General features: G+C 43.5%; 1 protein-coding gene across 1 annotated transcript in view; it reads right to left on the bottom strand.

Annotated features, from left to right (window-relative positions):
• Positions 1–1,420: 1,420 nt before the first annotated feature.
• Positions 1,421–12,841, bottom strand: part of TP53INP1 (tumor protein p53 inducible nuclear protein 1) — a 36,773-nt gene continuing 25,352 nt past the window's right edge. Inside the window, exons 3-4 of the mRNA XM_068234878.1 lie at positions 11,397–11,742; positions 1,421–2,456 (exon numbers count right to left, since the gene is read on the bottom strand). Coding sequence (XP_068090979.1) covers positions 2,201–2,456; positions 11,397–11,742 — 602 coding nt within the window. The 3' untranslated portion in view covers positions 1,421–2,200. The remainder of the gene's footprint in view (positions 2,457–11,396; positions 11,743–12,841) is intronic.

The following is a 12,841-nucleotide window of genomic DNA, read 5'->3' as shown; positions in this document are numbered from 1 at the left end:
TATCTTCCGAATCCGAATTTGAGCATCCCTGGTAAATTCACCCATAAAAATGTGTATTTGTTATATTTTATATGCTTTTAATTAAAATACTGCTAAAATCGAATCAAAGATAGTAAAAACAAAAAAAAAAAAAAGACATTTCTTTTAAGTAAAAAAACAAAAAACTTAATAAATGCAAAAACAAACACCTATACATTCCCTTTAAAATTAAGCATGGGAAATTAGATAAAACCACTATTAGAGGCATTGACACAGCAGGCACAACTGACCAGAGGAAACTGGTGGGGTGAAGGAATCAGTAAAAATATCTGCATATACTAAAACCTTTTTTTGTGTATTTATAGCACAAATATGAAATGCCCAAACACAAAATGCCGACAAAACAGAAAAAAAAAAAAAAAAAAACTCATATTACTCTTATATACCTTAACCTTGGTTTAGCAGGTCTGCCACCCTGTAAATCTGACAAAATGGGCAGTGGACAAACACAAAAGGGACGAAGCCAATGATTTCTTTATGGGCCGGTTCGCACCAGTCCGTTTTTTACATGCCCACTTTGTCTTTGCATTTCTGCAATAGACCGACCAAATAGCCCCAATAGCTACAATTTTTTTGTGTGTGGCGGATGTGTTGCCATTCATTCCATTGTTGGCACACATCCTTAGGGAAGTGGCAGCGGACAGTGCAACAGACCCCTGAGCTGGAGCGCACATCTGTACAATACAGATACGGGGATGGGTCCATTGCCATGGAAACCATGCCTAACAGTTTGAAAGTCCATTGTGGCTTTACGTATTTGCGTAGCTGAAATATAAAACATGGACCCTCTAAAAGACAAACTACAGTACTTTATGATCAGACGTGGTAGTACATTTTGACTGGTTCTGCACTTGTTGCATCATGTACACAAGGGGCACATGGGACCCTTAGGAACTTGCCTAGAGCCAAAGACCAATCAGAATCAATTGCCTGGAAAGTTGCCCACATGTTGTCTTGTATGTACCAGCTCTAAAGGTCACAACAACACAAGTGTTACTGTGGTTTCTGAAGCATTGAATCACAAGTTGTCATTTCATATTTTCTGGGAACTCCAGTGGTTAAAATATTCCTCTCTGCATTCCAGATACACCCAAATCATTATGAAATGTGCGTCTCCTAGGAATAGTGAGATATCTAGACAAATCCAGAGTCAGAGAAAAAAAACACCACTGGAGTCCCTAAGAGATAACACACTGGTGATTAAACCCTCTAATGCACCCCTAGAAAAACATGAAGCATGTCGGTATATCAATGCATCCTTGAATATTAAACTTTCTGTTGACCAACCAGATGTGGCGAAACCTTACTAAAGATGGACACAAAGGTTGAGAGGTTGACTGCTTTTGTGCTGTGAATGAGCCTAGAAACCAGGGAAAGCTAGTGAAACTTACTTTCTCAAATTTAATTAACAGTTTAGGCAGTGCAATTATTAACACCCGAGATAGCCCAATTGACCTGAGCTTACAAGCTGTTAGAAAGGTGGCTCCTGGGTGCTCTTTGTTGCAGATCCATGTGATCACTTGATAAAACCTATACCATTCCACTTCTCTGCTGACCAACAAATTATCACTTGACCGCACAAGGGTGTTCGTTTTGAATCACAGCCAATCAGAACTGTCCAGTGTCCACAAAGGAAAAGGTTGCAGGTAAAGCAAATCATGGTCCTCTACTGACCAGCAAAGTAGGGAACAGGTAGAGTTCATCAGTGGTGGTTGCAGGAATCCACAATCAGGTGGGTTTCCCTCATGACAGAAGTCACCCTGGAATCGCACAATTAGCTCACACACTGCTGCCACATACTATAAAGAACTAAGCTATAAAAATATATACGGTATTTTTTTTTCTTTTTTCTAAACCATTTCACACTGCACCAGCAGTCAAAACTGGTGCAAATTTTACAAACCGTCCTCAGTCTGGTAGTGACCCTCTGTTTCATTCATACATTATATTGACTGTAAGAAAGTCGATGTGTCATCACGGCATAATTTTGGTTTGAAATGCGGTATGCAGTAAGACCAGAACAGTGACACAGCACAGGAAATTGCATCGAGATCTGCAGGAAGTGATAAAGGGCCGGGATCCAGAATAAAAAATGCAGACTCCTGAGAGAGGAACAGATTTGATTGAAGGATGAAAACGATTTGATCACTCAGACAATCGCTCAGTAATTGTACCGACGTTGGCAAGGCTGCTGAACGAGGATACCCCTGTGCTTGACTGGATGTGAATGGAATCCTCGCAGAAGGTTTTGGCGTCTAAGGCTTTTCCGGTTAAGAAGAGGTTTCTCCAAGTGCTGCTTTGATGCCAACTTGGTGTAGTGCAAGGTCTTGGCCGGGTCCAGACAGTGGGTGTGAACGGCTCGGGCTGCCACGTAACAATGGACACGATGCTCCACCTTTTTTTGTTCTGTGTCCAGTCTGAAAAAAAAAACAAGAAAAAGTATGAGAAACTGGTATGAGCGTATCACTGAATTTTCTGGACTTACCTGGAAACTGACCTTATAGGACTTTTTATGAGCTGAATATAGCCAATTTAGGACATTGGTCTATGTCCTCCAATCTGTCCCTGTTTAATTCTTTTTCCTGTGCCCATTGCCACTCTATAATCTGCCTGCCCTGCCCATTCCCACACTCTTGATTTGTGCTGTGGTAAACTAGGACATAATGTAGATCTAAAGAAAGGGTGTAACAACAGCCCCCATTGCCCCCACGATCGAGGGGAGGACCCGGATCCCGGATTCTTTGGGAAATCGCACTTCCTCCCTTTCCTCACCCGCATGCAGAGTAGTGCAGGGAGTGGGTGTAATATTTACCTGCTCCATCGCTGCGGGTCTCCTTCATCTAAACCGCACACTCTCTGCTGCCATTCGCCAGCTCCTGACCAGTTGACCGATGTGGGTGATGTGACTGGAAGCAGAGAGTGTGTGTGTGTGGCTGAGATGCATGGTGGAAACCCACCCCTGATCTATAGTGATATTAAAAATAGCATGGGGGAGGGAGGGGGGGGAATGCACACATAGATAAGCAAATAAGCAAGCGGAAATATTGTTTTTTGTAATAAACCAAAATACACAGTACTCATCAATCGCTATGTGTGGCTAATTACTACAAGTCCGAGTTTTAAAAAACTTAACATTGCTTACGGTTTTACTACTAAAGATAGTCTGCGGTTAACGGACAAGATAGGGACTGTAGGTTCGTTCTTAACCTGAATCTGTTCTTAAGTCGGAACACTGTGCCATCTCTGTCCCCTGTACATCCCCTGTGCCTCCAGTGTCCCCCTCTGTGTCACCTTTGTCCCCTGTACTTGCTTATACAAGTTTAAAAGCCATTTTTTCTTGGTTTTTGTTTTTTTAAATTGATTTTCTCAAAAACTACAAGTCCAATTTAAAAACAAATGTTTTGACATGTTCCCATGGAAACACAGAATCCATGCCACTTGTATCAGCGGGTCATTCGTCAGTCGGGCATTCGTAAGTCGGGGACTACCTGCATTTATATTATTATTATAGTATTTGTATTTAGCAGAAGTGCCTCTGATATTGGGGTCAAAACTCAATTCAAGATCTTTATTGCTGTCCCCAATGCTTATACATTGTGTCCGCAGATATTCTGAATCAGGGGCGTGACTACAAGGGAGCAGACCCTGGGACCGCAGAGGGGCCCGGAGCTGTAAGGGGACCCCAACTACTAAGTCACTCCCTCTGATAAAGAGGTCCATCCTTCAGGTAAAACAGAGGCACCAATACGATTTAAATACATTAAAAGCAGTTTAAAAAGGAGTTAGCAATGGACTTACTTCCAAAAGAGGGCACAAAGCGCGCTTCAAAAACTGATTTAGAAAAAACTCCACCCGCGACACGTTTCGCAGGACACACCTGCTTCCTCAGGCAAACATATAGGAACGTCTGTAAGCTCAGCGCTTTCGACTTAATTACAGATACTGCTGTATGTTTACCTGAGGAAGCAGGTGTGTGTTGCGAAACGCATCCCAAGTGGAGTTTTTTTTTCTAAATAAAATGTTTTTGAATGAGACCATTTGTGTCATGGAAAAAAATGCACACGTGAATCTGCGGTTGCTATCTATCTTACAGACATTGTTATGTTCTGATATGACCCAAAGACGGCTGCAGTAATTGCAAATATGCCAGATCTCTGGTCACTTTATGCAAATTCCTTATTTCTGACCAAAGGATTTATTGTGTTGTGTTTTAAATTATGAATTGCTTATGAAGCATCAGCATTGCTTTATTTTTAAAATTAAGGATTTTGTTTTACAAAAATAGGAGTGAAATTTGTAATTCAAGAATTGTTTTTGAAAGAATTTGTGTTAAATAGATCTCAAGTAATCTTTTCTTCACTTGATGCAGTCTCTGTCATTTTCTACATACGTACAGCATATAGTTCCACTAATGCACAGAGTCATCTCACCTTGCTGGCAAGAGCTGCAGAGCGCATTATGTCTCTGTCATGGGGCGGCCATCTTGCTCTCTGAAAGCTCTGAAAAACACATTGCAGGCATCTCATACTCTCTGACTGTAAATAGTTATAGGTCTCCCCCTTAAGCTTTGTACACAGTCTAGATTGCGGCTGGTCGGGGCCATCTCTGCCAAGAATCTAGCTTGTGTACAGCTGCCCTAATGCGCTGCAGAAAGATCCGGAACGTCGGATCACCTCAACCAAGTGCACGGCTTTCCTCCTAACTCTGCCCACCAAAAGCCACTGCAACATGCGCTGCGCCATCAGCCCTCCTCCCATAGCAACAGTTTGCATCATTGTCTCTCTTCCCGTCCCTATAGCAACCGTTCACATCATTGTCCATCGCGGATAATGGTAGCTACGTGGTGATTGGTTTACGCGACATGCAGGACAAGTATATAAATGTATAAGCGGTTGATATTTGTTAGACAGGTAGCACAACTTGACAAAGGAGATATACCCTCTGAAATGTTGCTGTAATTGCCACATAGCAATGTGCTAGATCTGTCTGTAAATAAAGAGCAATAGCTATGGACTGATGGTGCTGTTCTCATCTCTTCTACAACTCCCTGTGGTTCGCTGAAATACTGAACCAGTAGATCTGGCACATCGCCATTACAGCTCAGGAGTGCATCCTACCTCTATCCTTTGTAATGTATTCATAGCAATGGCATGAGGAAGACCATTTCAAGTAAGCAGTTAGGGCTCTTTCACACTAGAGGCCTTTTTCGGCGTTTTACCGCCACGGCCATAGTTAGCGGTTTCCATAATAAAATGAAAGTCCATAGACTTTCATTTTACCTTTCACACTTCACGCCGCGTTTTTGAGCATTGTGTTTTGAAGCTCCCCGGCACTTTTTCAGGGCTGACCGTGGCGTTTCTCATTTCAATTGATAGTCATGTATTAACGTTAAAACGCCTTCAAAAAGCACCAAAGCACTGACAGCAAAAGGCAGCGTTTTAGCCTTTTCTACCGCTGCCTCTAGTGTGAAAGAGCCCTAAGGCCTCACACAGAGTCTGGATGGTTCATAGGCGAGGGAGCCCTCCCCCCTCCATAGCAACAGAAAGGACTGCATAGCACTTGGCCCTGAACTGCCACCTGAGAGATAGAGCCCAGATCCGTGCAGGCAAGTGTGTCAAGTTTGGCAGGAAGGTGTAATTAGGCAAGTTGAATGCAATAAAATGCATTACAGTGGACATTTAAAGAGAAACAGTGACCAAGAATTGAACTTCATCCTACTCAGTAGCTGATGCTGATACCCCCCCTCTCCCATGAGAAATGTTTTCCTTTTCGCAAACGGATCATCAGGGGGTCTGTATGGCTGATATTGTGGTGAAACCCCTCCCACCGTGTGATGTCAGGAACATGGTCCTGACAGTTTCCTGTCTGCGAACCTCATTGCATTGTGGGAAATAACAGCTGTGTCCAACTGCCAAAAAAGCAAGCAGCATCTCCTTCCACTGACATCACCTGCAAGCAGTAAAAATGTCACCATGTCATAAATGTCAGAATGTAAATCAGGGAGAGGAAAGCCTTTACAATGGGCAAACACTGACAATCATTTATACATAATGTAAAAAAATGAAACACTTTTTTTATTACATTATTTTCGCTGGAGTTCCTCTTTAATCCTTACACAAGGTTTTTTTTGGGGGTTTTTTTTTTTTGTTTTGTTTTTTAATAGCACATCAATGAAGAATCTCATTATTTTAAATAAAAAGGTGAGGGACCAAAGATTGCATCCTCTACACCAGTGCGATTCTAGTGGATGCGATCAGCTGGCAATATAGACTGAAGGACTGCAACGCCAAACCGTGCAGCACTGAAAATGGCAGCTAAGCCTGATACAAATTTCCGTTTTGATTGATTTTACCACTTCTATATTGTATGAGAGGTTACCTAAACAATTCATACATAGGAACTGCATAATCTTGAAAAGGGTGAAGGATTATTGAAGTGCCCTCTAGTGGCCAAGTGCAGTAAAGCAGGCCTAACATCACAATGTTATACATAGTTATTTTCAAAACAAAAAAAAAAGCCAGCAACAAAGTCAGTCATTAAAATTCTCATGATATATATGTTGTTCTGCAGACTTTAAAGCCCAATTCCATAATATTTTTTAAATCTAAATTTAGGACACAGGTTTGAAACACGTGCGAGTTGTATTGGTGTCAGTGTTTCCCGATTGGATATATTTTGCCTCACTTTTTTCTCCAGGAAGCAGTGCAGACTCATTATAAAAACTGGTAGTCCTGGAGACACGAAATCAGTGACAGCAATAAAAACCAGTGGGGGATTCTAACCCTTCATCATACTAGGGAAAGCATTTTACATCTAGCCCTATCTTTCACTCATGTGCTTTCCGCTTGACAGGAAATTATACAAATTTCCAGAATGGAATACATAGGCCTCAATTCACTAAGCAGTTTAGACTAGTCTACTGATAGTTTTTAGTCTACTGATTGTTTGGTGTAATGTTTTAGACCTGGTCTAAGGCTGGTTTCACAGTGGGACGTTACAGGCGCTCGTTAGAGCAGCCTGTAACGCACCCCACCGCACAGACATGAAAAATCAATGGGCTGTTCACAGTGCCCACGTTGCGTTACATTGTAATGCAGCACGTCTACATAACGTACTGCATGCAGTACTTTACACGCGGCAAAGCCGCGTTAGACTGTTTGCACATGCTCAGTACGGGTTGGTTTTTTTATTTTGTGGGCGGAGAGGAGGCGGGGAGAGGCTGCTACGTAGCCAGGCACATGGCTACTTAATATTCACTGCACTTGCAGTGTTTTCTTCTTGGAGCGGCCGCTGATTGGCTGGCGGGACCACGTGATGCGGAGAGCTCCGCTCACGTGGTCTCCGCAGTGTCTCCGACAGAGCAGGCGCACCAAGAGCTGCTTGTAACGCGGCTCTTGGTAGCGTCCTGCTCCAACACCACCAGGCGTTGCATTAGGGGCACGTTATGCGACCTTAACGTTCCCTAAAACACAACGTCCTGCTGTGAAACCAGCCTAAAACATCCGGTAATTAGGTCAGTAAAGCAGGGCAAATGATCAAAAGATGCAATTCACAAAGGCAAACAAGAAATAAACACGCCCATTTTTTCTGACAGAGATTAGACCAACTGATTTGTCAGTCATAGCTACCCGTTTGTGAATTGCATTTGGATTATTTCCCCTGCTTTACCGACCTAATTACCGAATGTTTTAGATCAGGTCTAAAAACAGGTCTAAAACATTTGGTAATTATTAGTGAATTCTCTTTTGATGCAACTGATTTACACCAAACCATTAGTAGACTAGTCTAAACTTCTTAGTGAATTGAGGCCATAGTGGCAAAAACTGTTCTAGAACCTCATTTAAAGACCTCAGTGATGTTAGCTTAGCATAGTGTGACAAGGAATTAGATCAGGTGTCAGGAACCTTTTTGGCTGAGAGAGCCATAAACGCCACCTATTTTAAAATGTATTTCCATGAGAGCCATTCAATATGTTTTAAACTGGTACAGTGTGCATGTGCGGAGGGCTCACGACCCTGTTGCTATGGTGATGTGTATACAGTTGATCCCCCGGGCAGTGGAAGTGTCAGACATGTCTTCAGCTTCTCTTGGGTTTCAGCAACATCAGCAATTTCTCCCGAGAGCCAGACAGGAGAAATATCGACTAATAGCTTGTACAATTAGCTAGCTGACTTCGGGGTTGATTCACTTTGTAGAATGGGATCCCCGCACTTTGGCCCAATAGGCTGCCTATCAAGTGACGGACAGCCTATTGGGCCAACCAAAGTGTGGTGATCTCATCCTATAAAGTCACTGGACCTGAGAGGGTCCAGGGTGGGACAATTGGAACCACCATTCGTTTTGGGGGGAGCGTAAGTAGTGCATGCTACAGCAGAAATGTTATTTGCGCCGTCACACTAAGCGGTGCTGCTTGAGCAGTGTAGCTTAGTGAATCAACCCCTAACTGTGAGCCAGATGTAGCCATCAAAAGAGCCACATCTGGCTCCCGAGCCATAGGTTCTCTACCCCTGCTCTAGAGGCACATTCACACGAACATCTTAACCACTGTTAGCGCTCCTCCCTTTCTTTCGCCAATAACTTAATCACAACAAAATCATCTATATCCTGTTTTTTTTTCCGCCACCAATTAGGCTTTCTTTGGTTGGTACATTATGCTAAGAATTATTATATTCTAAATGCATTTTAATTGGAATAAGAAGAAAAAAAATGGAATAAAATCATTATTTCTCAGTTTTCGGCCATTAGAGCTTTAAAATAAAACGTTCTACTGTGGATAAAAGCCACATTTTATTTGCCCCGGTTATTGCAACATTTAATATATTTCCCTAGTACAATGCTTGGCAACAATATTTTATGTGAAAATAAAGGTTCAGTCTTGTGTCCATCACTAATTACAAGCCCATAATTTAAAAATTAACAGTAGTTTACCTTTTTTTAGGGGGGGGGGGGAGCAGTACACTGGGAGAGTGTGGGAGGGAAGGAATTAATTTTAAATGTAAGTGTGGGTCTTTTTATTAAAATAAATGTATGTAGGTATAATTTTACTATTTGGCCACAAGATGTCCTCGCGCATTACTTCCTATTAGCGTACTGTAAGTTAGCTGACAGGAAGTAATGTGTTACTTTGTTTAATTACAATGACATAGGCATCTCATTGATGCTGGCGATCATTGACACGGGGACTCAAATCAATGAATGGGAACTGCGTTGCCATTCACTGATCTCTCTACTAACCCGTGGCGGAGTGTGCATGGGAGACAGTGGGGAGCGCACACAGCGGCTCCCTCCCTCGGGGCATAGATATACTGCCTGAGAAACTGCAAGTCGTTAAAGAATACCCGAGCTGAAGCTCGTGTACGAAATTGCATACTTACCTAAAGAGAGGGAGGGAAGCCTCAGGATTCTATTGATGCTTCCCTCCCTGCTCTGATGCCCCCCCCCCCCCCCCATCACTGAGCGCAGCCCCCCAGAAGATTAGCGATAAGGCGTTGCCGCACAGCTCCTCTTCCTCCATCATAGCTGCGCAATAGCTGACTGAGCGCTGCTTACTGCGCTGGCGTACTTACGCGCCCACGCTTCAGGAGGGGGGCTGCCCTCAGCAACGGAGGACAACGAAATAGCGAGTTTCCGGTCCAGTCTTGTCAGTTTTGTATCAGTTTTTGATGGGTGTGTTCACACACAAATGGTGTAGAGTTCCAATCCTCTCAGGTAAAACTAATACAAAAAAAAAACCTGACAGGACAGGACTGGACTGCAAATGTACAGATGTATGTGTGAACCAACCCTTATAGTGCAAGCTGCAGTGTTAGTCCAGTGGTTTTCCCACATTGGCTATTTTGTGTGGCTGCATTGCGTTTCCAATTACCAAGTAAACTGCAAGAACAAACTTGCGCGGCGGTTAAACGGCAGCCTCAGTGACAGCAGAATGCTGATGCAAACTGCCACTGTTGCGTTAAGGTGACCGAGCCCTAAAAATGGTCCCTGTCCAGAAAAATAGTGCAAGGAAAACTGAAACAAGGATGGAGCTCGGGCTCAGCAAGCCGACTATACCACAATGCAATAGCCACAATGCTCTGCCAACAAACACAAGGAAATACAATTGTGTGTATAAGTCCTTCCCTGGATAGTGACATACTAGGCTCATGCCATGTATCTTTTAGCAGTTTGGTATTAAATATTACCTTTCTGATCCAATTCTCAATAAGCTATGAAAGTAAAAACTCTGGAAGATGTACTCTTTTTTTCAATACAGACTCGCCCGGGTATTTTCATCTTCCTGCATGTGTAATTAGCTGCATAGTGCAGGAACCTTGTCAATTATTTCAACACCTGCAATAACCGACTAACTGGCCAGGAGCTCTGCCACTCCCAATGTGAACATATGCATCAAGATCCCTGTAGAGTGGCCGTGTTCCTATATACAGAGAAACAATGGAAGCACAATAAAATATATGTTTGTCCTTAAAAGGATACCTTACCCAAATAAAAATAAAAAAATGGGGGGGGGGGGGGGGACAGGCATGTGTAGTGGGCTCTACTAATGCCCACAGCTCCCCGTTCTCCTCCATCACTCTGTACCAACCCCCCGAACTTACTTCCTGGTCGGGAGGGTCGATGCAGACTGTGCATGTGCTGCTCGGCGACACGTGTCCTTAATCGCGTGCCCCCGAGCGCTCTGCGCACTATGTAGTTGTGATGTAGCACACATGCACAGAGTGCTCCCGTCCAGAGGGAAACGGAGTATGGGGGAGCGGTCAGCATAAGAAGAGCCCACTACACATGACTGCTCCCGGTTTTAAATTTATATTTGCGCTCAGGTATCCTTTAAATCAAGCAATGGGCGGAGCTGAACTGGAGGGACTGCTTAGTATCCCAACCTATGTGGAGTTTCACTTCAGCTTTTCAACCCACATTTCTCCACATGCAGGCTGTTGGTAGCGGCCATCAGGACCAGATATTTAATGCTAGGTACACACGATGCAATTTTCTGGCAGATTTTCTGTCAGATTGACTAACATGTCCGATCTAAGTTGCAATTGATCTTCCGATCGATTTTCCACAGAAGTGAACAGAAAATCGATCGTAAATCAGATCGGACAAGTTGGAAACGGACAGTAAATCTGTCAGAAAATTGCATTGTGTGTTCCTAGTATAAGTGTTCTGTAGCTGCACATGTCCTGCAGTCTCTTGTGGTCACAATATATGCACAGTGGGATTCCAATTCAAGCTACAATGGCAGGCAGTTGAGTATTTGCTTCCCCCCACCCATACCAGAATTTGTATTTTACTAAAGATGTGCATTTAAATCTGCCAATGTAAAGTCAGTCAGCTGCATAAGAATATAGAGAATAGCTCACCCGTGAATGGACGTGTCCAGCTCTGAATCACATGAAACCATCTGCTTATTGGACAGGTTGTGAACGGCATAGACGGACATGCTTGGGTGTTCAATGAGAAGGTTTTCCAAAGGGCTGGTCTCCACCTCAATAGTGGTCAACTCCCTTGCAGTGAAACAAGGAGGCGGGGTAACAAACCAGCTCTCTTCCAGAGGACATGGCTCAAAACGGGAAAAGTACGAGTCGCAAGTGTTTTCAAACTGTTCCAAGGCACCTGATGAAAAGGACAAAGCAGGGTGTTCGTCCACAAACACAATGTCTTCTAAGGTAGAGGTTTCTTCAGGGGGTGTTCTAGTGCAGGCGTCCACTGTGATGGGCAAGAAATCAAGAAATAGAACAGCTGATGAAGAATCGCTAATGAAATCTAAAAACTGGTAAGACAAAAATCATCCCCAGCACACAAACCAAGGCACAACAATCTTATGCAGTTCATATTTTGGACTAAAGTACTACCAACATTTGTTTAATGATACTTGCTAATGCTAAAGGATTTAACAAGGCAAACTCTATAGTAATAGGAGGAAAACTGATTAGAAACAATGTAAAGAAGCAAAGTCGTCCACAAAATGGCTGTCTCATGGGGTAGATACCGTATGCATAGAAATTCAGTACAGCTTACTTTGAGAAGGTCAGTCAGGTATAACCATGTGACACCATAAGTAAGAAAAACAATAGATACTAGACTACATTTCCCATGAAATGTGCATGAAGCGCCAGTAATTTCGCAGTGTGCATGTGTATAAAACTTACGGAGTGAAATGCACCATACATTTATTTTTTCCTGTGTTGCTGTCACTTGTTTCCTACTTCAGCAGATGCAAAACGGGCAGAGTAAGCATGTGCTAAGCGGATGTGCTCTGCCCACTTTGCATCCGCACTGCGCCGTCCGTTCCACGCCTGCCGGTCCGAAGTGATCACCATTTCCAGCCATCAATCGCTTTGCTCGGTCCCTGTACTCGGTTTGGAGGCCGGCAGAAGCATGGGGTTCTCCATAGGCTGCATTAAGACAATTCTCCATAGAAACAGGGAGAATTTTCATTGGTCCACCAAGAACCTGTGAGAAGTCTCCCTGTTGCTGAGGATGCCCATTGTCTTATTTCAGTCCAGTGCAGATCCCCATGCTTCTGCTGGCCACCGGGCAGTGTATAGGGACTGAGCGGCAGAGGCGGAACATGTAGTCCAGGGCAGATGCATTACCCTCATAGGCTATATGGTGGGGGGGGGGGGGGGGGGGGGGAACACATCCACTTGCTAGGGATTACCGTGGACTGCACAGAAGTGCGGTCTGCTTACTGCAACAAATTCCAAGGATCCGTTGCAGAGTGAGAAGTATGAATTGTTTATGATATAGCAGCCATTCACTGTCAGTTTAGTGATGAGCGGAGGACAAAAAAAAAAATGTCCAT

This window comes from Hyperolius riggenbachi, chromosome 5, assembly GCF_040937935.1.
Source record: "Hyperolius riggenbachi isolate aHypRig1 chromosome 5, aHypRig1.pri, whole genome shotgun sequence".
Taxonomy (NCBI): Eukaryota; Metazoa; Chordata; class Amphibia; order Anura; family Hyperoliidae; genus Hyperolius; species Hyperolius riggenbachi.
The sequence above is the reverse complement of the archived record's forward strand: the minus strand, read 5'-3'. Positions and strand labels throughout refer to the sequence as shown.